This window comes from Rattus norvegicus, chromosome 1 (genome assembly GCF_036323735.1).
Source record: "Rattus norvegicus strain BN/NHsdMcwi chromosome 1, GRCr8, whole genome shotgun sequence".
Taxonomy (NCBI): Eukaryota; Metazoa; Chordata; class Mammalia; order Rodentia; family Muridae; genus Rattus; species Rattus norvegicus.
The window spans coordinates 174,615,841-174,642,549 of NC_086019.1; the positions used below are offsets into that span (position 1 = coordinate 174,615,841).

General features: G+C 39.9%; 1 protein-coding gene and 1 non-coding gene across 2 annotated transcripts; both read right to left on the minus strand.

The window, feature by feature from the left end:
* Nucleotides 1-261: 261 nt before the first annotated feature.
* Eif4g2 (eukaryotic translation initiation factor 4, gamma 2) lies at nucleotides 262-12,412 on the minus strand. The gene is given in 22 exon segments (NM_001017374.2): nucleotides 262-2,294; nucleotides 3,402-3,523; nucleotides 3,619-3,830; nucleotides 3,920-4,124; nucleotides 4,241-4,499; nucleotides 4,592-4,807; nucleotides 4,896-5,000; nucleotides 5,143-5,268; nucleotides 5,861-5,974; nucleotides 6,272-6,432; nucleotides 6,514-6,652; nucleotides 6,794-6,892; nucleotides 6,976-7,059; nucleotides 7,231-7,341; nucleotides 7,664-7,815; nucleotides 7,957-8,023; nucleotides 8,115-8,246; nucleotides 8,753-8,855; nucleotides 9,671-9,811; nucleotides 10,438-10,503; nucleotides 10,918-11,044; nucleotides 12,198-12,412. Coding segments are annotated over 21 exon segments (2,721 nt in total). The 5' UTR covers nucleotides 10,959-11,044; nucleotides 12,198-12,412; the 3' UTR covers nucleotides 262-2,228.
* Nucleotides 5,622-5,809, minus strand: Snord97 (small nucleolar RNA, C/D box 97). Its single transcript, XR_005500222.1, has one exon. It is a non-coding gene; the product is annotated as a small nucleolar RNA SNORD97 (small nucleolar RNA).
* Nucleotides 12,413-26,709: the final 14,297 nt, after the last annotated feature.

The following is a 26,709-nucleotide window of genomic DNA, read 5'->3' on the forward strand; positions in this document are numbered from 1 at the left end:
CATCCATCCACCTCAAGGATTTGGAGGACACTCATTTTGGAGGTATGTGAAAGGACTCGTCACATGAACAGTCCAGTCATAGTGCCTGCTTTCAAGGTACTCACTTTTCACCGTGCATATATAAATCATATGGTAATTATTTAATACAGTATATAACCACACAAAATAATATAACCACCACACTGTGAAGATCAAATAATGGGTTGGAGGCATTGTGCAATGCTAGGATCAAGTGGTGTAACAAAAGAAGAAAAACCCAGGTCACTATCCAAGCATTTATTCATTACTAGTTTTTCTAGTGAGTGGGGTATACACAGATCATTTCAGTTAGTTCTGTTAGCCCTAACTCAGTTATCATGCAGTCAATCAAGCTTCAGATTCAAAGACAATCTTTTATCCAGAACAATTTGGATCCTAAACCTAATTGAATTGCTCTTAAATTTCTAATTATTCCAACTCTCTAAGATTGAAACTCACAAAACTTAAATTCACCGTCCCGCTGAGCAATGACTGGGGAGAGATCACATTATCCCCTCAGAGCTCTGCTTTCACCAAGGGGTGAGTGCAGTGGACCAGGCTGGGCTGAGGTGTGGGACAGGCCTCTTCGGCTGTCCACTTCAACTCTTCCCAGTTCCTCTACTCTACTGCAAATCTTGATGACATGAGTCACCAAGGCAGACCATGGTTCTGCTAGGAAGCAGCAAGGGCTTATCTGTTACTACTCTGCCTACAGTAGGCTCTGGTCACCAAGTAGGAGCTGGTGACACCTGAGAACAGATATTGGACAGGGGACACAGAACTTGACCACCCAGTCTGTTATTTCTCTGGATTCCATGCCAAAGGGCATTTTTTTTCTTTTGCATCAGTTTGACTGATACAAACTTCTCATTGTGCCAGTAGAGCAAGGCTAGTTCTTTGACATTTACACCACACCTGAAGGTTAAAGGGTAAGGGGACCATTAACTATTCCAGGTTAAGTAGGTGACTGTGCAAGGGCAAGAAAAAAAAATGAAAAGCAGTGAGAGGGAGCCAATCTTAGTCTGCTGGGTTCTAAAGCATGCACAGTTTTGTTTTTCAGTTTCTTGTGCTGGTTGTTTTGTTGTGAAGAATAAATGGAGAATAAGGGCTAAGCGGGTTCCTCAGTAAAGAGGTTGTTGGATGAGGCAAGCTTATTCCTTAGGTGCTTAGAAAGCAGAGCCAAAGAGTTGACACAAGGTCTGTGGTGGTAAAGGTCAGATTAAGTTGACAGTTTGCATTAGAATGAGACTGATCAGGAACAGTCCCAAGGTAAAAAAAAAACTTAAATGTTCCAATTAAGGGATGTTTCTTTACAGGCCCAATCACTACTGATTAAGACTATGAAATTAAAAATTTCCCAAGTTCTTAACTGAGATAAATCCATACTTCAAAACAAAGTGAACAATTCTCCAGAACTTTGCAGATACTATTTGAAGTCATGTACAACTACATCAAGTATCACAATGTTTATTGATAGATACAAGTATATAAAATCAGGGCATGAACATGACTTGATAAATTAAGTAGACTTAATTTCAATACTATAATAAGAGGGACCAATTCAAATTCTCACCATTTGTTTCACACCCACAAAAACCACTTCAAGGGCATTAATGATCTCTCAAACTGATCAGTTTTGTGCAAGTAAACCATGTTTCTTTTAAAAAGACTTGTGCACTTGCCCAGGCTCAAGGATATTAAAATCTAGCACATAAAGCCCATTACTAGAGGTAGAAATACAGGCAATATACTATTACGGCAACAACCATCAATTACAGTTAAGAATTTTTCTGTAACAACCAAATGGATAATCAAATATTGCAACAACTCAAGTATTACTGAGCAAAGTGCATCTCTACAGTATTCAGTGTTGCTATTCAGTTTTCTAACTTAAAACAGCCTATGGTAACTGGCAGCAAAGAAGGTCCTTGCAATAGACTGCCTCCGCTTGAGAACTTAGGATGTAATTATTGCATGCTGCTAATATTCTATCTAAACATTAAGGATACTCCTAAAGTATTTGATGGTAGACTATGATTAAGACATCACACTACAAAAACCTTATGCAGAAGGAAACCTTACTGACGTGCTTCTGCTTTAAATATTGTGAAAAACGTTACAGCGGAATGAATTTTCGCAGTGGTTAGGTCAAATGCAGTTACATCATAGCAACAGTATGTTTTGCACAATTTAAGGCTTTGGCTGGTTCTTTAGTCAGCTTCTTCCTCTGATTCTTCTTCTTCAGCAGTTTCTAGCCAGGTTAGCCACTGATTCACCTGTAAATTAAATTAATCATTTAGTAAAGCTACAGTAGAAGTTTGGTTCACACACCAAAGTAGATTCTGGGATCAGAACTTTGGTCTTTATCTACTGAGTCTTTTCCATAGTCTTCTAAAAAGACTGTACAAGTGTTTTGCCAGTATGCTACGCCTGCGTACCGTGTGTGGGGCCCACAGTAGCTTAAAAAAAAAAAAAAAAAAAAAAAAAAAAAAAAACAAAAAAAAAAAAAACGGCACTGGACCTTTGGAATTGCTGAGATGTTGCTCCAGTTGCCTACCAGACAAGATCTCACAGTCCAGGTGGTTCCTTCAATTCATCATGTAACTGAGAACGGTTCTGAACCTAGTCCCTGTCCGTCTAACCTCAAAGTGCTAGACAGACTTCAAGGCATGCACCACATCTACCTTCAATTAACTAGTCTTACACTTCAGCTTGACCATTCTTGCAATGACACTTCAGGAACACTGTAGTCTTCCTTACCTAGTCCAAGACAGCAACTCTACCAAACCAAATTATATCAGCATATCCATATATATATGGAAAGAGGGCATACCAAGATGCACACCAGAATTACTTGTCAGATTCTCAATAGTAGAGTAGGGATTAATCCTTAAGGATGATCCTCACAAAGTAGTCTATAATAAACCTTAGAAACTATAAACCAGGGTTTCCTTAAATCTGCAGCCTAGAAAAACTAGTAGAGAACTATCTGAATTGTGCTAAGAACCTTTAGTACTACACTGGGATCCTACTATTAAACTCTATCTATATACATTATGGAATACTCTGATGTCAAGTTCCACTCTTAGGGCTCTTAATTCCATTGATAACAGAAAACCAGCCTAAAGTTTAATTAATCCCTTAATCATACAAACAGCTTTACCACCAAAATTGTCACCTAATTTAACACTTTTATATCCCACTATATGATTTCACCCTATAACTATCTCATTTGCTAACAGTCTACTTTAACTGTAGCTTGTAACAATGTTGACAGTACTTTTAGACACATTCAAGTTATAAAGAGGGTCATTTAAAAAAATAACAAAGAAAAACACAAACCAAGCCAAATCGACAGCAAAAAATCTTAACTAAGCACTTACCTGGAACAAAGCCTTGCCTTTTCCTGGAAACTCTTGAGTTATGTCTTCCTTCCAAGCTAAGAAAGCTTCCTCTTCAATAATTTCCATGTCATAGAAATGAACAAAAAATCGAAGTAACATGCCTAAAAGACCCCAAAAACAAAAGCATGTGATTCATTATCAACGTGTTACTTAGACTGCCCCTCAATCCCTGGCTCCTGAACACCAATCACCTTACCTTTTGGGAAGCTGCTGTTGTAACAGTGCACCTGCAAAGCATACAGGGCACTGACCTGTAGATCCACATGATCATGAAGAAACTTCTGCATCACTGGCTTAAAAGAGAGCAGCAGCTGTTTTTCCTGCTCTAACTGTTCTTTGGAAGGAGCAGAGGAAGAATCTGTTTCATCGCTGGGTGGGCTAACTTCACTAGAAATGTACTGTAAGAAGCTGAAAAGCAAGTCTTGTCAGAAACACAACAGCTGTCTAGCTCAAAACATTATTAGACTTCTTTCTGCCAAATGAACTACTCATCTTACCTGGTCATTAAGATGTTCACAAATCCTTTATCTACATGAAGTTTGGGAGAGATGTTATCTTTAATCCATTTATATATAGTTTGAGGGGATGGATCCAGCTTAATTTGCTTCAATAGTTCCTTCTCCAATTTAAGGAGTGGGAATAAGAAACTCAGTCCCTTTCCTTCCAAAATCTCCAACATTCGATCCTTATTCTGATCAATTTCTGCAAACACAAAAACGATTTCTCATTTTACCAGGTTAAAAATTTATTTCTTAGGAAACACAAACCCACTCAAGGACCCAAACCTCTACTTAGTGTTAAGTCAGTTGGTTTCTTACCTGGCAGCATTTTCTGCATATTGACCTTGCTTTGTTGAAAAAGTTCGGTTAACCATTCTCGGTCTTGTAATTTAGCTAATTGTTGAAGACAAAGTAAGAAGAGAGGGAAGTGGGTGCCACTCTCCAGTGGTTGAGCTAGTTCTGAAATGCTCACCAACTCTGAAATTATAGCACGAGCCGCAAACTGTGCCAAGTAAGATTTCACCAAGGGGATGTCAACCTCCAGTTTGGGGCACTGCTCCAATACATTCAGGAAAGCCTTGTGAAGAATATCCAAAATAATTTTATTAATTTCCAATCTCAACTGGAAAGTAGTTACCTTCCCACACTATCAGTAGAATGTTGTTCTACCTGCATAAAGTTGTCACTTGTGGCTATCCCTTCCTGTTTGAGTAAACTGATCAAAGAGCTTGCTTTTTCTTTATCTTCATCACTTCTATCAAGTGACAGGATGATCACTTTGCTTAACATCTCAGGAAGAAAGTGTTTTGGAGCTCTCATTTCTCTCACACCACTGACAGCGTCGTTGGCATTTCCACTGTTCAGATACTCAGTTACAACAGCTTCCTAAGAACACAATTCCCATTAGCATTTTCTACCCTCAAATGTTTCCCAAGCAGCAGAGATGATTTATGTGAGGTTTTCAAAAACTTACGGTCAGTTTAAGTAGTTCTTCCTTTGATGGTGGTGGCTTTTTGCTAGTCTTGGCAGGCTTTTCCTGAATAAGTGGTGGATTAGTTTTGAGACCAAGTTGAGGTGTCTAAAGATAAGAAACACAACACATGGTTAATCAAGATGGAATGAACCAAGAAGAACAGTATCACCAGCAGAGGGAAGGAAACATGAGTCCTCACACACCCACGGGACACTGAGAAGTGTACTACACTTCGGGGGATCCATACCTGTCCCAGAGGTGGTGTTTGAGTGCGTGGTGGCTGTGCACTGGGAGGAATCATAGTTATCTGGGGCTGAAGCTTTGGCACCTGATTTTTATTCATTAGAAACGACTGAGCAGGCCTCAAACTAATCTAAAATTGAAAACAAATCAACATACAACCAAGTTAACAGAGCTAATGAACATATAACCATTAACACTTTCAATAACCCACAACTAATTCTATACAAATCTAACTATCATGGCAGATATAATTCTCCAAAAACTAAGTTATTTCATTTAACATAATAAATCTAACTTATGGAAAAAATACCTGATTTAAAGAGTAAGATACTGAAATTAAAAAACAAAAAAACCCAAAACTGTTCACAAACCTTGTTTGTACTGTTACAAAGTCTCCCAATATCAGCAATGCAGATAAACCCTTTTATTCTACTTAATATCTTTACCATTTTCTCATGATAACTAAATAAATAACTTAGAAACTTGCCCTCATATCTCATAATCTTCGCTCATAGGACGCTGGACATCCAGAGAGAGGAAAAGGCAGAGAAAAAGAAGCAGAGAAAATTAAAGTAGAGGAGAAGTTAAAGACAAAGAGTAGAGAAGAGAATAAAAGGAAAAGAATTCCAGCTTCAAGTCCTCTTTCGCGTCTTTTTATAATCATCGGGCAAGAGACTTCTGCACTGACAAACTACTCATAGAAGTAATGTAGGCAAATGTACCTCATCTGCATTAAGCTGTCCTTTCTTAGAAAACCGAGGTGGCATATCCTTCGACTGTCCTTGCAGCTGGGATAAGAGTCCCTGACTCTGGTTATGGTAGAGCTGGCTTAGCCCCTATTTCAGAAAGGGAGAGAGAAAGTCTAGATAAAAATTATGGTAATCAAGTACCAAAGGGATGAGCCAAGCCATTGCTTTGCCCAGAAAAGGTGAAACAGGGAAGAATATCTAACCTATCTGTTGAATAAAGTGATGTGGTTTTTACTACTCTTAAGCACCTTACTCAATTCGAAACAACTGTCAGGTGGAAATATGCTAAGAAAAAAAAAGCATCAAAACTCAGCTTCATATAAAAACAATAAAGGGCAAAAGTTATTAGACCTAAGGCTAACCCTAATACTATCAATGTCTTACCTGGCTTTTCATAAACTTGCCCCCCATCTCTCCAAACTGCGATTGCGTGGGAGGCATGATGTGTCCCCCATGGCCATTGAAGAGCTGATTTGAACGATGACGTCCCATTGTGGGTGAAAATCTATCCTGGATAACTCCTGGACCAGTACCAATTCCACTACCTTAAAATACAGACAATTCTTAGAAATTCACTAGAACATTAACTTTTAGTTTAACCAAAACACTCCTGTCTTTAAAATTACCTGGCATTTGTCCAAACATATCAGCGAGTCCCCCAAGTGGGTCCCTATCCATTTTCATCCTTGGCGGCATGAACGGTCCCTCCAGGAAGAAGTCATTCCTCCCTTGAGCCATAGGAGCAGGAATAAACACTCCTAGATCCTTTGAGAAGAAAGTACTGTCCTTAATACTAAAATTTAAGGCTACCTTTTCCCCAAATTGGATGAAGGACACTACAAAGCAATACCAGTTAACAGAGGGACAGTGCTAAGTTATTAAGACAAGAAATCAAAAATCTCTTACTTTTACTGCATCTTGACGGATTTGATTGATCGTCTTTGGTCCATTGTCAAGAAAAGCCTTGCGAGGAACCCAATGGTGCTCTCGCAACTCTACGGTATCCTGTAGTTGTAAAAAAATATAAATTTTATTTTACTATTTCAGAAGAAAAACTCAACTTTGAACATTGTTAAAATTCATCTTACCTGCAGTAGGAAACGAATCCTGGCTGGCAATTCCTTACTTAACATTAAGGAACACATTCTGGCAAAGTACTGATCCATTAAGGACTGATAAAAAAAAAAGAGAGACAAAAAAAATACACAATTAGATATAAGGTAAATGTGTACTACTTAAGATGCTTTGGATTATTATGCTATAAAGGTCAACGACCAGAGCAAATACTACCACCTCATAAGATACATCCCCAAACCCTTTACACTCTTCTCAACAAAACATACCTTGGCTCGTTCATGGTCTAATCGAGGTCCCACTGTCCTCATTATCTGACAGAGGCACTCCAAATCCTCTCCCATATCTTTGAGTTGGACTCTCTTCTTCTTTTCCAAAAGCTACCAAAAGAATATGTTACAATCTTAAGTTATTCTTGTTTATATAGTTTTTCCTGCTTCAATTTGGAACGACTCATCTGTAATTCCTAAAGCATGCATGTCAAGACGATGCTTTCCTACTGGTCTGTGTTGAAGAAACTCTCTAAGAATGTTAACACAGGCAATCTGTTCTATCTCTACTTTGTAAAGCATACTGCAAAATTCCCCTAAGTTACCTCTGGTTATCAAAATTTAAGAAACTGCCTGATACTCCCCATATAAGGATGTTCTCTCATTGACTAAATCCCCGCTAAAAGCCACTACTGACTCAAGTCATACTTACTGTTTTGATGCACTTATGAAGGATAGATTCATGAATAAGATCAAGCTTGCCAAGTTCTCCAATGAATTTGATGTTCCCCAACATCTTGATCTTAGCAATGGCTCTCTGTTCCTCCTCCTCAGGGAGGAGGGGATTTTCACGCTTATCATAGACTGAGAAAGGCAAACAAAATCAACACTTAGAACCACTCTTGTAAGTGTTCTGATCTCTATACTTAGGACATGGAATGCAAGTGTATGCATGTGCGTACACACGCATAGAAGTGCTAGTTAATAGCAAATTTAAATTCTTACCATCAACATTTCTGGTTCGGTTTTCAAATTCATCTTGCAATTTGGAAATCAAGAGGCGTCTGAATGTCTATTTAAAAACAAAAAGTATTATACGCTTTGTAAAAAAAAAAATCTTTCAAATTAATTTCAAAACAAAGGAAGCAAAAACTGCCACTCACTGTGCTTTGCTTCTGTCCTGGTTGACCCTCTGCTGCTGGGCCATCAAAGTTTGGTGCATCTTCTGCCAATCGCAGACATAGCTGAGCATACAGTGAGCTATACTTTGGCTCTTCTAGGGCTTTGTCCACAATCTATGTAAGTCATTAAAAATCAAACCACCATGAATTGGAAGCTGAGATAGACTCGTTACTAACACTCATACCTTATATTTTGCAACAATCTCAATTTGGACACCTCAGAAAAAACACACTCTTAACCCCACCCCCAGGTAGAAACGAACTATAAATCATAAACCACAGACTAACTCCTGTGGTAGTTATATAGAAAAAGATGTGTCAATTATCATAAAATTTCCAAAACCACTTTCACTAAAGTAAAACAACAGCTACTTCTGGACAGCATGGTCGACCAAAATAAATGGTTCATCTCTTGAATCTTGATACCATTAAAGATGTTTGTTTTTATTAGCATCATTACTCAATCATATCTATCATGTATGTATATATCTATATGTATATATCTGTCATATCATATCTATATCTAGGAACTATAGCTCATCATTTAATGCAGTAATTCAGTCAAACCTAGGTCTGTTAAATTTCTCATCCCCCTTTTTAAGCTAACATTTTAAACTTACCAGCAGTATGACCCCTTTAAGGATGAGTTTAGACTCTACACCCACATTGAGGAGCTCAAGGCATAGCTTGTCAAACTTTTCAGGAGTAAGCTTATTTAGTATGCTGGAGAGAAAACACAAAGTATGACTTAACAAAGAATTTTTTGAGCTAAAAAAAAAAAAAAAAAAGCATTTAAATTGACTTTCCCTTTAATAGCCCCCTAAACAAGAAAATGTTCCCTTTCCCAACTTCTTTTGAGAATTCCATAGTGTATTTTTAAATCATATTCTTTCTGACCCCCAACTCTCTAAGTGTTCTTAAAAAAAAAAAAATCACTAAAAACACGAATTTATTCCTGAGCATAAGACTTTGCTTTGGAATGTGGTTGATAAATCAACTGACTCTCCATGTCAAGAAAAAAAAAGTCCTCACAGCAGCATGTAATTGTTAGTAGCTTCTTGGCTAGGAGTGAGGCTTTTGTCTGGCTTGAGCTTATGCAAATCGTGTGCATGGTAGTACAGAAAGAAGTGCTCATGTTTCATCCAGAGATGCTGGAATCACTTCTTAGTTACACATCTGAATGGTATTTGGGCTTTCCTGCTGTTTCACAAGAAACCTCTCTAAAAACTCAAGAGCACTAGGTCTTCATTATATGGAACTGACCATGAGTTAAGATGGCTACATTACCCATGTCACTGAGTTACACACAAGACCAACATGGAAATGCCAGCATAAGCTTGTAGGTCATAAACAAATAACCCTTGCTGTCAAATACCAATAGGCTACTCTTCTGTTTAAGGTTTCTTTAAAATACTGTTGAGACCAGAGTCCACTACAGTGTAACGGATGCCTAATGAATCCTGCCTGATGGATTTTTCAGCACACACTATAGAATACAGCTCACCCCTACCACGATCAGGGCAGACTGTGGCACTTACCCTCTTACTTTCCTGAAGATTGCATCATGTCGTTCTTTTTCATTTGCGGAGTTGTTTGCTGCGGAGTTGTCATCTCGTCTAGTGCTTCGTGCAGGAATCCATTTCTGAGCGTTTTGCCCTGGGGTTTTCCCCAGGAACTCGCTAGTTTAATAAAACACCAATGAAGTGGCTTACAATTAGGAAGAACACAGCATCCACTCACAACAATTGTCATACCTACCCTAAAACTCCTAACAGAAGGGAGAAAGAGCCACCAACCCAAAACCTTAGGCTTCACTTCTTCCCAACAACAAAACAATTCTGTAAATCTTTTCCAAACAGAATCATCCAGATGGCTTCTTAAAACAGACTGGGAAGCCCATTCCCAATTTCTGCTCGAGTAGGTTTGGGGTAGTACCTGAGAACTTCCATTTCTGAACACACACACACACACACACACACACACACACACACACACACACACACACACACTCTCTCCCAGGCAATGCCAAAACTGCTGGCCCAGGCACCAAACCTTGAGACTTAATACTAAAATAAAATGTTTAACAAGCAAATTCCACACAGACCACTTCACAAATACCCTATAGTAGGGACAGTAATTTTGGAATACCAGCAAACATAAACCAAGAGGATGAAAAGCAGTTTGAAATTATGAATCCACATCAAGATTACTGATGACTTCCCAAGAATTATCCTGTTAGGCATGGGGAAGTCTTTAATCAAACTGACAGTTTTAAAAGTTAACTGTCTTATAAGTTTTACCATACCTGTTGCCAGCAGTCTTGGGATAGTGCTGAGGTGCACCCCTACTTCCTCCTCCGCCCGAAGAAGCACTATTCAAAAGAAAATTTTTACTATACCAATTATGCCTCTCTTGAGAGGGACCCTATTTATATTTTAGAAATTGCACAACAAAGTGAACTTTGGCCTAAAAGAAAGTGAACCAGAGGCTAGAGTTGGCTCAGACGTTGAAAGCCTTTCAGTTCCTAACACCCACATGGCAGTTCACAACTTTTAACTCCTGTCCCAAGGGATCTGATGTACTCTTCTGACAGTGTACATAGAGGTGCAGACATTACATTCAGGCAAAATAACCCACCCCTGCTGTGTGCCTCCAGGTAATGTATTTACTCTTTAGAAAACAATTCTAGACGCACAGCACATTAAGTGGGATTTGGTAATGACTTTTAGGACTGGCCTTTGCAAACACCCCCTTCCCATGTGTCTACCCACACCAAAAACCATACCTGAAACGAGAAGCACCCCCTTCTGCAATCGCACTCTCCACTTTGGCGGCTTGACAACGAAGAATCTTCAAAAGAATAATATTAATGGATGGGGTGGGGAGGGGAGGGGATGGTAGAAATGAAAAGCCTGAAAAGAGAGAAAACACCAAAATTAGGTACAGCCATATAGAGTTATAAACTTTCGATTATAATTTATTTCAGCTTTCAGCACTGCAGCTGATTAAACTTTCACACTGCATTGCAGCCCTCAGAAGACTAAAACAGAACGAAGTCAAAAACCACAAATACACAGTAAAATCTTGTTTAGCCACGTGGATTCCCTTAGTATTCAAGGATGCAAAGAAGTTTTTGTAGAAAAAGGAAAAAAAATCTGGATACTGCCTAGGACGCAGCCATATTATGTATGAGGCCTTTAAAATTTAACAAAACGCTACCAACACTGGTGGTGCTATAGGGAAATGTCTGCTGTACTAATATGGGGGGCCGGGGTGGTGACAGGCCGGTCAGAAGTCTCATTACCCGGTGTTGGGCAGCCTTCTCCTTCGCTCGTCCTTATAACCCCTCTTTACATAGGGCGCGTGTGGAAAGCCGCCGGAAGACCGGGGCCACAACATGGCAGCAGGCACCTCCGCCCCACTCTGCGCGAACAAAAGAGCAGCGAGTTCCTCCCCCAGGCCCTGTCTGGCTCAGCTTCCGACCGGCGACTAGCGAGGGCCCAGGACTGGGCGGGAGGCGCCCCCTCCGGGCTGGCCCTTTGTTCTCCCGCAGGAAGGCCGCCTCCTGCCCACCCGTCGCCTCCACCATAAATCCCCCCGGCTGACAGCGCCTCGGCTGCCATGGCCTACAAAGGGACTGAGATTCGCTCTCCGCTTCGCCTGAGTGGGGCATCCCGCAATAGGGCCCACACACCTCCTCCCCGCCGGGAGGCCGGGCTCCGGACTCGTCCGCCTCGCTGGTCCCGCGCCAACGGCCGGGCCCTGCCGCGGGCCGCGTCCCTCCCGCCGAGGCGCGAGGCCTGCCACGCTCGCACGCTGTTCCCGGATCCCACGTCAGGATCCCGTCTGCGCCCGCCACTAGACCTCACGCCAGCCTAGCTCTTTGGTTGGCACGGGAAGGAGAGCAGAAGCCATAGATTTCTAAGTAGCCCAAAGGCAGAGGAAAGGCCGCCCCGCCCGGCTCCGCCTGCGGCCGCCATTTTGTTCCACTCGACAAGAAGCGGCCAGGGGCGGCGGCCATCTTAGAGGGCTCCGCTCGGCGGCGGCGGCGGCGACTCCACTCACCTTCACCGAGAACTCAGCAGCTGCTACCGCAGCTGCCTCCTCTGGATCCGGTCGTCGGGGACGGGGAAGGGAGGGGGAAGGGGAACGGAAAACAAAAAAGGGGGAGGGAAGGGGGAGGAAGGAGACGGGGACGGCTTGAAACTCAGCTCAGAGGAGTAGCTGCTGCAGCCACCACCTGGTACCCGCCGCCACCTCCATAGAGCTCCGGCTCGCTGCTGGCGCTGAGGCGTGTCTGAAGCCGAACTTATCACTCTGCGGCGGCCGACCCACCAGAGCCTCCCCGAGTGGCTCCTTCGCTATCCAATCAGCAGCCGGGCTTCCGTCCGCTACCAATCCGCGCAGGGCGGCGGGGAGGAGCCAGCGGGCAAGCTAGGTTGCGGCGCAGCCCCGCCGCAGTGCGCAAAGCCATATTCGCGAAGGCTCTGGGGCCAAGCCAGTGGCGTAAGGGCGGCGGGCTGGTGAGCTGCGGGACTCTTGCGTTGCGCCCGGAGTCCTGTGAGTGTGCGTCGCCCGGCCGCCTGGTCTTCCTGGGCCGGCGCTTTGTTCCGGAGTCCGAGTATCATGCTTGCCTAGAAGAGCCTCTCCGCCTCTCCTCCCTGACCCGCCCGGGCCTGGCGTCCCGAGAGCTCCGCATGGCCTCGCGGCCTGGCCTCTGTCAGGCGTCTGGGAGCTTTGCTGAAGTGCCCATCGATAGGAGAGCGTTCTGTTTGTTGGTCCTCCATCTGCAGAGTAACGAGAAAAGGATCAAAGGCAGGGCTTTGTACCCCAGGCTACAGGCAGCTTTTCCTCAGAATGCTTGGCCTACTGTCACCGAGCTTGACCCATAATATGCTAGGCTGGCTTGAGAAGGGTTTGCAGAGCGCGGGCATGTGGAAGATTTAAAATTGCAAACTCATTAAGTTTTTCCTTCATTTTTAACAGACGTTAAAGATGGGCAGCGCAGTGTTCATTTTACTTAAGGGCTATATAGGAAAATGAAGGATTTCAAACTATACTTCCAGGTGGTATTTTAAAAAGGTGGTATGTATTTCCAAAAATGAAGGTATGTGGGGTTGGGGATTTAGCTCAGTGGTTTAGCAAGCGCAAGGCCCTGGGTTCGGTCCCCAGCTCCGAAAAAAAAAAATAAGAAAAAAAAAATGAAGGTATGTAAACTAGAAACGCCCCTTCTCTGTTAAGCATGCATTTTTTTTTTTTTTTTTTATAAAATGGGTGACTAAACTAAAAGCACGTGTGTTTTTAACAGTCATGATTTAGAATTCATCCCCCAAGAGCTGGGCTTTCAAAGACCCAAATGTAATTTGACATGTCTTGGTGTTGAAAGACCTAGTCCTTAAATAGAATTTCCAGCAGAGAATTGTACTTTCCTTAAGTCGGATAAGAGTGGCTTTGAAGAGTTATAATTCTAGCATCCTTAGATCTTTGTCTTAGAATTAATGCTTTTAAATAAACTTTCACTTAAACTAAAAACTGTAAAAAGCATTTTTATTTGGGGGATTATTTAAGTGTAAAAAACATTTTTCAGGAAAGGGGCAATTTTTGAAATACAAGAGATTTCTCTTTGTATAACTTCTGTAAGGTTTTAAACTTGTAGAAATATATGATATTTTAGATTTTCACAAGTGGTTTACATTCCTTATGATACACTAAAGACATCTGTGTGATAGAAACAGTGGTCAAAAACGCCATACTCACTATACTAGTGTATGTCAAAGAATAGTCACTTGGTTCTAAAACATGATGTCCTAAATAAAAGGAACTAAAATATATCTTAATATATTTATATTATCCATATATATAATAGAAATAAAACAAAAACTAAAATATAAAGTCCTAAAATAAGGAACTTGAATTTAATTAAAAATTTTTTTAAAGGGACAGCAAGGTGGTACTGCTGGTAAAGGCACTTGCCAAGTCTCATGACTGAGCTCAATCTCAAGGTCCCACATGGAACAAAAAGAGAAGACATGAGCAAGCGTGAGCACGCGTACGCGCGCGCGCACACACACACACACACACATACACGTTAAAAAGGTCTTTTCAAGCTTTGTTAATTGCAAAACTCTGTTATGAGTTTTATATGCAGGTATGTGAGGTGCTGAGCTGTCAGGGAATGAACCAAGGTTAAACATAGATTTAAAAATCAACTTTTCAGTCATAGAAATAAGCATTCACAAGTTTAAAGTTTTCACCATATTTTAGATGTGTAAAATTTCAAGTAATTGGATTTGAAATGTAACCAAACAGCTTTATATGTCTATTTTATTCATTTCTAATAAGTCTAGAAAAGTGCTAAGAGTCTTGACTTGTTAATATATTTTCACATTGTTTTAATCCTGGCAGAATGTTTTTGTTTACTGAGCCTCTCACCATGGAGTTCAGGATGGCCTCAACCTTAGTATCTTTCTGCCTTATCTTCCTAAATATAATCTATAACTGGGATTCCTGCACCACACACCTCACTGGTTACTTACTGTTCCAAGCACACACTGATGTCATTTCTGCTCAAGGATTCCCTAATCATGTAACTGAGGACCAGAGCTCTCACTTCTGAATTTCAAACATCTTCTTGATTAGAAGCAAATTTATAGCCTTATTTGGTTTGAACCACATAATAGTTTTGAGCAACTTGACACTGAAATATTAAGAGATTATATACAAGGAAAAGATTTCCATCTTTTTTCTTAAATCTTAAAATATAACCTTGAAATCCCCACAGGGCAAGTGTAGCTGAGTAGATGTTTTCTCTTGGAATGGGGATGTAATTTAGCAAACAGTATAGCACTTACCTACCCTTCCTGAGGTCCTGGGTTGATTTTCAGCCACAGAGAAAGTGATGGAATTGGGGAGAACTCTGCAGCTAATCTGACTTGATATACTCATTTTGTGATGTTCTCTAGCCTTTATAGACACTTTGTTGTTTTGAATTCTTCAACAGATTCAGTTCATCAGTATTTCATCTTGGGAGTAATTTGTTCTCTTCTGGTAAATGGAATTTATGGAGTTGTAATGATTGAATGAGGTTATATATGGAAGGGACATAGTATAGTCACTGAAATATAATAAGTCTGAATTGTCCCTCTCAGACATATTTTTTGAGCATTTGTTCTTTGGCTAGTGGCACTTTTTGAAAGTTGTGGAGCCTTTCGGAGACTGACCATGACTAATGAAATAGTAAACTGAGGCAGGCCTTTGTTAGCCACACTCACTCCTGGTGCTGTCTATTTCTTCTCTGCTTTCTCATCTGGCAGCTTCACCTTACACTCTCATTACCTTGAACAAGGCCACTCCTACTACTGCACCCTCCTTGCCTTGATGGACTGAAATCTCTGAAATTGTAAGTCAAAATATTTCTTCTCTTTAGTTGTTATTGTTATTTTTGTCACAACAATAAGAAAATCAACACAGAGATGTCCATGAGCCTATTGGGGGGGGGCTGCTTATGGCTTGAAGTGACATGTCCTCCACAGGCTCTTGGATTTGAATACTTGGTCCCAGCTATTGATCCTAGACCAGATAATTCTGAATATTTGGTTTTGGAAGCCAGACATCACTAGTATTTAAAGTTCTCATTTTATTTCCAGATGCAGTCAAGTTTTACAACCACTACCATAAAGCAGAGCATTACAAAAATTACATTTGCATGCCATAGAGATGAAACTAGAAAATGGAAATTGTCCTTTTCAAAGCAGGGTAATGGACATTTGAACCCAGGGATCTCTGCTTTTAAGTCTGCTTGAACCCAGGGATCTCTGCTTTTAAGTCTGCTAAGCCTACCTTTCTGCTGGCCTTATTTTTCACCACTCCCATCTCTCAGGGAGCCAGTTAGACAGGTATGGCTGCCCTTAAAAATCAACTCCTGGGCAGTGAAATGGCCCAGTGAGTAGAGGTGCTTGCCCCTGCACTTGACAATGGGTTTGGTCCCAAGGACCATGCCTATAAGTTGTCCTCTGACCTGAACAAGTACACTGTGGTAGGCACATGTGACCCATTCACCCCACACAAACTAAATATAAAAGTAATTTTAAAAAAACATTCACTGGGGCTGGGGATTTAGCTCAGTGGTAGAGCGCTTGCCTAGGAAGCGCAAGGCCCTGGGTTCGGTCCCCAGCTCCGGAAAAAAAAGAACCAAAAAAAAAAAAAAAAAAACATTCACACCTAATACTTTACTGCATGCATTTATTTCCTCGGCCACCTCCTTTCTGAAGTAATAGATATTAAGTATCAAACCCTTATTGCCTTTTTGCTATGAAGATATACCATGACCATGGCAATTCTTATATAAAAAGGAAGCATTTAATTGTGGGCTAGCTTACAGTTCCATCGATCATAGCAGAGAGCATGGCAGCAGGCAGGCATGATCCTGGAGGAGTAGCTGAGAGCTACATCCTTATCTATAAGCAGAAAGGGATTCTGGGCTTGGCATAGGCTTTTGAAACCTCAAAGCTCACCACCAGTGAAATACTCCCTCTAATAAGGCCACACTTCCTAATCCTTTCAAATAGTGCCACTTCCCAGTGGCTAATCATTTAAATATATGAGCCTATGAGGGCCATTCTTATTCAAACCACCACATTCCACTACCTGGTCCCCATAATCTTTTTTTTTTTTTCAGAGCTGGGGACCGAACCCAGGGCCTTGTGCTTGCTAGGCAAGCGCTCTACCACTGAGCTAAATCCCCAAACCCAGGTCCCCATAATCTTATAGCTATATCATAATGTAAAGAGACATTAATTTCAATTTCAAAAGTCCCCAGAGTTTATCATGTTTAAAAATCCAAAGTTCAAAGTCTCTTCTGAGACTCAAGGCAATCTCTTCTCTGTAATCCCTATAAATACAAAATCAAAAGCAGATCACATACTTCCAACATACAGTGGCACAAAATATACATTACCATTCCAAAAGGGAGGAAAGGGGCATAATGAGAAAATACTAGACCAAAGCAAAACCAAAAACTAGTAGGACAAACTCCAAATGCTGTATCTCTATGTCTGATGGCAAAACACTCTTCAGATCTCCAAGTCTTTTCAGCTTTGTTGACTATAACATAATTCCCTCTTTTCAGCTACTTCCAAAACCCAGTCTGCAACTTTTCTTGACAGGTATCCCATAACTCTGGCATCTCTAACATATTGGGGTCCTTTCAAAGCTTCTTATAGAGTAGCCTTCCTGGATCTCAGTGCAGGTATACCCTGACACAAACCTGATCATGGTAGCTTCTGTTAGATGTGGAGGGAGATTCCATAATCTCTTCCTTGTATTCCATGACTCTAATATCAAAAGCATATAGTCAAAACTGCCAAGTTTTGCAGTTAACTGGGGCTGGAATATAGCCCCTTCCAATTACATTCACAACACCTTTGTGTTGCTGATGGTTCCCTTTTGCTGCTTAAGATTCTTTTTAATTCCTTTTTTTTCCAAAGATTTATTTATTATGTATAAGTACACTGTAGCTGTCCTTAGACACACATCAGATTGCATTTACAGATAGTTTTGAGCCACCATGTGGTTGCTGGGATTTGAACTCAGGATCTCTGGAAGAGCAGTCAGTGCTCTCAACCACTGAGCCATCTCTCTATCCCCTCCTTTTAATTCCTTTTCACAAGTTAGAAGCTTAGCAGGTTGGGGTCTTGCCCTCAAATCACGACTCCATTTATCCCATTTAGCATCAGGCTTTAAAAAAATTTTGTTTTAATGCTTTGAGCACTGCACTGAGCTCCATTATACTCCCTGGTACTCCTTTTCTCTTCACACTACACAATTGTATTTCCCTTTGTCCAGCTTGCTCCTTTTCATTATAGATATGCATAGGACTGACTACTAATGACCACATGACAGATAGAGCTGAAATCTCTTCCTGCCAATGCCAGCTATTAGTACAAAACTCTTCATTTTAGCCTCAGGCAAAAAGCAGCCACATTCTTTGCTGAAATATCACATGAACAGTCTCTAGGACAGTTACTAATAGTCTTCCCCTTTGAAACTTCTTGAGCCAGGCCATAATAATTTACATTGCTCTTAGCTCCACTGTCATCCGTGCACTTACTAGAATGGCCCGTTAAGCCCTGCTTTAAGTATTCAACTGCTTTCCTAATCCAAAGTTTGTTAAGTTTGCCATGGCAATATCCCACTCCGGGTACCAACCATCCTCTATCTTAGTCACTGTTCTATTGCTGTGAAGAGACACCATGAACAAGGCAACTCTCAGAAAGCATTCAGTTAGGAAATTGATTGCAGTTTCAGAGACTTAATTAAATTATCATAATGGCAGAAAACATGGTGGCAAGCTACACTCTGATCTGTAAGCAGAAAGTGTATGAGCTTGACATGGCTTTGAAAACCTGAAAGTAACATACTTCCTCTAACAAGATCATAACTTCTAATCCTTTTAATCCTTTCAAATAGTGTCATTCCCTAGTGACTAAACATTTAAATCTATGAGCCTATAAAGGCTGTTCTTATTCAAACCATCATACTATCTTTTTTCTAACAGAATAACTTCTGAATTCCTTTCCTTAGTTTGGCATTAAAGGACTTGTGCTGGTTTCAGACTATTCCCCTATTCCTAAGCATACCCTTCCTCCATTCCTATAGTTAAGCCTAATCTAGTTCTATGGCACTCATGTTTTGCTCCATTATACCATTTTTTTAATTTACTTATTTATGTATATGAGTACACTGTAGCTGTCGTCAGACACAACAGATCCCATCACAGATGGTTGTAAGCCACCATGTGGTTGCTGGGGATTGAACTCAAGACCTCTGGAAGAGCAGTTGGAGCTCTTAACCGCTGAGCCATCTCTCAAGCTCCATTACACCATGTTCTATATCGGTTCTCCACTCTCCTAAATCTGTGTGTGACCCTTTGATAAAGATGCTCATGTTGTGGTGACTCCCAGCCATAAAATTATTTTTGTTGCTACTTCCTAACTACAATTTTGCTACTGTTATGAATCATAATGTAAATATCTGTTTTCTAATGGTCATAGGGTGACCCCTGTGAAAGGGTTGTTCAATGCACACCCCCCAAGTTGCAACCCACAGATTGAGAACCACTGCTCTATGATCAAAATTCAGTAGTCTTTGTCCATTTTGGGAAAGAAGTTAGTGAATTAATATAAAAATGATTATGCAAGGATTTTACATATAATTATTTTCAAAGGGTTCACAGTATACACACACACACACACGCGCGCGCGCACACACACACACACACACACACACACACACACACACACACACACACACACAAAATATGCCAATCTAACACTTAGGAGATGGAGGCTGGGAGATTTCTGTGAGTTTGAGACATAGAAAGTTCCAAGACAGCTAGAGCTACATAGTGAAACCTTGTTCCAAAAATACAAAAACAAAAAAAACCAAACAACCCCAAAACCCAAAACAAAAACAAAACAAAAAACAACAAAACAAAACAAAAGACAGAAGAAGGAAAAAATGTGACAGTTATAAATTAAGGGCAGAGAAGGGTTGTACCAATACTAAACTGGACAACCAAGAAGAAAATTCTGTAAGATTTTAAAAAAGGGGATATTAGGAGATAAATCTGTGGACCTCTATCCATTATGGAACAGTGTTTTGAGGTTTGACTATACAGGCAAAGAAATATATCTGAACTGTGCTGTTTTGTTTAAAGCTAATAACTTTTCAGTGATGAGTGGGTGGTTTTAGGGAAATTAACCACAACCACAAATGCTTTCACCTCAGTTTCTTACACAGCTGTTTTTTTCACCCCATAGTTTAGGATTCAACTGTGGCAGATGTCTTTGAAGAAGCTTCACGCAGCCTTACAGACATAGTTCAGTGACTGCCTGGTATGCACTAGACCTTGGGATCAATTCCTAGAGCTTCAGGGGCTGGAGTGGATATTCTCTTTCTAAGTACTTTATTAATCCCCTTACTTGAACATCCTTATTTTCTAAAATGAATTTCATTCTTAGGTATTGTCTACTCATTGCATTAGCATGTAAACTCAATGACATTAGGAACCTTGCCTGTCATATCACTAAGAGTTTTAAAAAAAACGACTGGTTTCTGGGTTGAAACAGGCAAAAATTTCTGTGCTAAATTAAAGACATAAATGATCCTTCTGAAGAGGACAGCTGATGCTTTTTAGGTTACTGTGATTTATAATATATTTCATTTAGGAAAAATAAAGTTGGAGAATGAATGATACTCATTTCATGAAGCATTCCTGAAAGTTGATCAAGATTAACTGGCAGTGAGCTAAAGGAAATCTGCCTCAAGTTGTGTATAATTCCTTTCCTTGTCTCTCCAAAGTAGTAAAAGAGATCTGAATATAAATTACTGAAAATATCCAATTCCTTTCTCCATTTCCCCCATCTTTTAATTATTTGAGAATTTCATAGGAGAGTTCTGACCATACTCCCTCCCTCCCCTAACTACTTCCAGATCACCCTTCTTTCCTGACCACCCAACTTTGTGGTCCCCCCCCCACTCATTCAGTCTATGTATTTAAGGGTGTGTGGTCATCCACTGGAGTAGGATCAACTTAACAGGGGCAACTCTTCAAAGGACACAGAGTCTCCTTCCCAGCAGCTATCATCTGCCAGGAGCTCCTCAGCTAGGGGTGGGAGGGACTTCATGTCTACCTTCCTTCTTCATCCTGGTATTTGGTCTGCCTTGAGCTTGCACAGGGCTTGTGTATGTTCTAATGACTGCTGTGAGTTCATATGTGCAGCTGTCCTGTGTGTCTGGAAGCTACTGTTTGTTTGCACTTATTCACACAGTTGGCTCTTATAGTCTTTCCATCCCCTCTTCCATAGGGATCCCTGAGTTTGGGGAGGAGGGAGGATGATCAGTACAGATATTCCATTTAGGGTTGAGCATTCTGCAGTGTCTTATTTTGTGCACCTCTTTGGCCATTTGTGGGTCTTGAAGTTAATCATTGTTTACTGCAAATGGAAGTTTCTCTGATAGAGATTGGGAGATGCACTAATCTGCATCTCTGTACTACCAAGTCCTTTATTTATTTATTAAAAAGGAGAGTTGCAGCTTAGTTTGGTGGTTCAGGTCTATAAGTACAGCACTTGGGAGGCTGAGGATAGAGGACTGCTGTAAGTTTTAAATCAGCCTGGGCTATGTACCATATCTCAATAAAACCATTTACATATTGAAATATTTTATATATTTTATTTGCAACAGTATAAATAGTTCATTTTATAACAGTTGTAATCAAAATATGCTAAAACAATGCAGCTGAAGAACATTGTCTTAGAAAATAGAAACTACTGAATTGCAATAAAAATTTTAACTGCAATAATCTAATTATTTTATTAGGAGGAAAGTACATGTTATTCACACAGATTAGGAAGTTGGTCCTCACTCTTCACAATGTGTGTTGTGTCCTAGAGACAGAACTCTTTGGTAGGCTTTGCCGCAAGCACTTCTACCTGCTGAGCCATCTTATGGGCCCTGAAGAATGCTTTTGTGTAAAGGAAAGACATCTGTTGCAGCTAAGGGTTGAATTCAAGGCCTCAAATATAAGGTACTTGGATTTCCATTATGGGAGACATTCTATATTACAGACTCAAATTCCTTACTCATTGGTCCTTTCAGATTTTTTATTTTTACATTTTTGTTTTGTTTCAGTAGTGTTCTTTATTGATTTTAGAATCAAAGTAAAATTTCAGATATATTTCTTCTTTGGATATAAAGTTAATGAAAGACCACTGAAATAAAATTTTAAGACAATAGATATAAGTTTTTTAACCCATTTTTTCTATACAATGAAACTAATACTTCTTGTAGGCTGTGAATATGGCTCAGTAGTAGAGTACATTGTTACATAATCAGATGATTTGGGGCCTGTGGGATGACTCAGTGGGTAAAGGTGTTTGCTATCAAGCCTGACAAGTCGTGTGTGTGCCCACACCCACACCCATACACACTTGCACACAAAAATAAAATGCGATAAATTTTGTAAAGATGATTTGCCATGATTAGGTGGGATTCATTCCAGAGATGCAAATTTCTTTCAATGTCTAGATATCGATAAATGTAATATATCACATTAACAAAATAAAGTAAAACACTATATGATCACTTTAATAGACACAGTAAAGGGATTTGAAAAAAATTTTCGTTCTTCCCTAAAACCCTTAGCAAATTTGGTATAGAAGCAGGGCACCTCAGCATAATAAAACCACTTCCAGGACAACCTACAGTTAACATCATACTCAACAGAAAAACAATGAAAGCTTTTATTTTAATAGCTGCATTGTAATAGAAGCTGGAACCAAAGTAATTGCATAAATGGCAGGAATCAGAAAAAAGAAATTACATGTTCATAGACTGGAAAAATACTGTTAAAATGTCCACTCTACATAGATTAATCTATAGAATTAATGCAATCCTATCAACATATCAATGACATTCTTTATAAAAATAGAAAAAAATTCTAAAATTCATGTGGAAATAGAAAAGACCCTGATTAGCCAACCCATACTACAGGACTTCAAAGCTATTTTTACCAAAGCATCATGCTACCAGCATAGAAATAGACACACCAATGGGACAGAACAGGAAACCTAGAAATAAATTTGTACATTGATTTTCCAAAACGTTGCCAAGAACACCCATAAATGTAGAGATAGTCTTTTCAATAAACAAGTGTTGGGAAAACAATATCTATATGATATATTTATGAATGCCCTCATTTCATAATCATATATAGAAATCAACTAAAAATGAATTAAAGACTTATAAATATAAGTCCAGGAATGATAAAGCTACCAGCAGAAAAAATATGCTTCATAGCATTCTTCTGGGAATGATTTCTTTGGATGCAGTCCCCAGAGCATAGGCAATCAAAACAAGACAGATAGGATTATACCAGATTTAAACAGCATAGCCAAGAAAACAATGAACAGAATGAAGGACGTGCAGGGTGGAAGAAATTATTTATAAGCTATGCATCTGTCCAAAATATACAAAGAATGCAACCCCCAAAGCTAGGAAGCAAATAATCTGAAAACCAGATAAAGAACCTGAACAGACATATTGAAAGACACAGACCACTAGTAGGTAATATTTTAAAACTTTATGCAGGAGATGTAAAATAAAATGAGATTATTGCCCTATACTTGCTAGAATATCCATCACAATTGTTAGAGGGACTATAGAAAAAAGTGTACTTTTGTATTCTTTGTGGGAATGAAGCTTGGTTTGGTTATTGGGAAAAACAATATGGTGATTCCACAAACACCAGACATAATTCAGCTGTTCCAATACTGGATATATATGCAAAGGAAATATACTCTATCAGAAAATAGCTGTATTTCCACATTTATTGCAGCATTATTTGGAATAGCCAAGGCGTGAAGTCAACCTAAGTACCAACTAATAGATAAATGGAAAAAGAAAAATATCCCTTCTTTTCCCATTTATAATTGTTCCCTGCCTCTAGCCTGTTGTTTTATCCCATTTTATGTTGGCCTCACCAACACACACTCAAGTAAGTTAATTCCTTATATATTCTCTGTATGTCTGTCTCTCTGTCTGTGTGTGTGTCTCTCTCTCTCTCTGTCTCTCTCTCTCTCTGTCTCTCTCTCTGTCTTTCTTACTTTCTTACCTACACATATACACATACATACATACATACATACATACATACATACATACATACTCTTGGTTCTAGTACCCAGGAGAACTCTAATACAGTTGTCTGGAAGACTATTCTGATATGTTATCTTTCAGAAACTGGAATTAATCATATTCTCTCAATTTTTTTGGAACACTGATAATTTAAAGCTGTTGATTAGAAAAGATTGCCTATCTGGACATGGTTATTCATGCTGGCAATCTTGACACTTGGGAGCTAACAAACACATCAAGAATTCAAAGCTAGTCTGGAATACACAGAAGTTCAAAGTCAGCCTGGAACACATCAGACCTTGTCTGGGGAAAGAAAATATGTGATACATATAAACAATGGGACTTTATTCAGCCACAGAGAAAAGTGTAGCTATGAACTTTTCAGGCAAGAAGATGGAACTGGAAAATACATTAAGTAAGGTGACCCTGGCTCAGAATAACAAATAATGCATGCACGCTTTCTCTCATGCAGATCCTAGGCTTTGAGATTTATGTATCTGTTTATGTAGTAGGAAGTATATGTAGAGGACAAGATGCTGGAAGGAAGCCATGAAGGGGGGGGGGAGCTGTAAGGAAGAGGTGTAATAGAACAGATGTCCCATGAAAGTAGATGGGGTGAATACTGGAAATTTTAAGTAAGGAGATAGGGGAGAGGAGGTTCAACCAAAACTAAGAAGGAAACCCGCTAATTCATAAATTAAAAGAGTGTGTGTGTGTGTGTGTGTGTGTGTGTGTGTGTGTGTGTGTGTGTGTGAGAGAGAGAGAAAGAGAGAGAGAGAGAGAGAGAGAGAGAGAGAAAGAGGGGGAGAGAGAGAGAGAGAAAGGGGGAGAGAGAGAGGGGGGAGAGAGAGAGAGAAAGGGAGAGAGAGAGAGAGAGAGAGAGAGAGAGAGAGAGAGAGAGAGAGAGAGAACGAGCGCCAGAGCCAGAGCCAGCCAAGCCTGGTAACATAGCTTTTAATCTCAGTCTTTGGGTGGAAGAGGCAGCCAGATCTCTGTGAGTATGAAACCAACCTGGTCTATATAGTGAGTTTCAGGACAGCCAGGGCTATGTAGCCAGAATCTGTCTCAAGACAAATAAAACGAACAATAATACATAAATAAACAAAATAAATAAGTAAATAACAAACAAAACAAATAATAATAATAAAAAGTTTGAATGGAGGTACTCCATGGATGGATAAAGCCGCTGCCAAAAACCACAGGTAAAAATGAAATGGAACATCTGGTAATAGATATTTTTAAAGTGTAAGTACAGCTTGGTAAGACTTTTAAGCACTCAGTCACTAGGGCAGTAGTTCTTAACCTATGGGTCACAATCCCTTTGTGTATCAAACTACCTCTCACAGGAGTTGCCTAAGACCATCAGAAAACACAGATATTACATTATGATTCATAACAGTTGCAAAATTACAATTATGAAGTAGCAATGACATAATTTATGGCTAGGGGTCACCACATGAAGAAGCATATTAAAGGGTCACAGCATTAGTAAGGTTGAGAACGACTGCTCTAGGAATGGGTTTATAATGCTGTATCACAGTACAATTCTTGCTCAACCAACTTGTTTGAAAACTTACTCAATTTTTTTTCTTTTTTTCGGAGCTGGGGACCGAACCCAGGGCCTTGCACTTGCTAGGCAAGCGCTCTACCACTGAGCTAAATCCCCAACCCCCTCAATTTTTTTTATATTGTATACTGGTAATGTTACACACATGCGCGCGCGCGCACACACACACACACACACACACACACACACACACACACACACACACACACACCATTTCCAGAGATTTGCTTTAATGAATACACATGCATATAATTTTGTAAAGCCTTTTTCATTTCTCTGATAAAAAGAAACATCAAGAATATGTATCACATATATTAAGCTTATAAGAATAGTTACAAATAAGAATGCATCAAACCATGCAGCACTGTTTTTCTGAGTTCTGTACTTCCCTGCAACCAGAGCTCAGTATCCATGAGAGGAGACTGTAGGGGAATTAGAATTATCCAAGTCTACAAATGATTAAACTAAAGCATGACATCTGTTTAGGGTCTTGCCCTTAAAGTTGCACAAGACAAAGAGTCCCTCCAGGACCAGTACCTTCTCTTTGAAAGTCATTTGTTCCATTTCTTGTAAGCTAGGAATTTCAGACTTTGATTCTGATCCGTGTTCAGGCAGTGACTCAGAGCTGTGCTTGCTGTATGGTTAGATACTCTATATTTTCAGTAATTTTGTCACTACTTGAAACATAACATCAAACGACCATGTGGTGGTCTGAATCAGAATGGCCCTCAGAGGCTCATAGGTTTGAATACTTGGTTACCAAGTAGTTGCACTATTTGAAAGGATTAGGAGGTGTGGCCTTGGTAGAGGAAGTATGTCGCTGGGGGTGGGTTTTAAGGTTTCAAAAGCCCATACTAGGCCAAATGTCTCTTCCTGCTGCCTGCAGATCTGGACATAGAGTTCTCAGCTACTTCTCCTGCACCAGGTTTGTTTATGAGCTCCTATGCTCCCTGCTGTGATGACAATGGACTAAACCTCTGACCTGTAAGCCCTCCCAGTTAAATGCTTTCCTTTATAAGACCTGCTGTGGTCATGGTGTCTCTTCACAGCAGCAGAATACTGATTAAGATAGCCAACTTTAATAATGAGGATTTCAAATATCTGTAAAGACTATAAAGAATTCCAGTACATTTGGACCTGGAGTGTAGTGCTCTTAATGGGTTTTAATTTTAGGTGATAGTATTAGTGGATATAAGGAAGATAATGTGAGAACATGAAAAAATGAGAATGTTTATGATGGCAAGTGAAACTATTGGTAAATTTTTTTTAATTTATTTAATACTTAATAATAATTCTTTGGTTTCCGGGCAAACA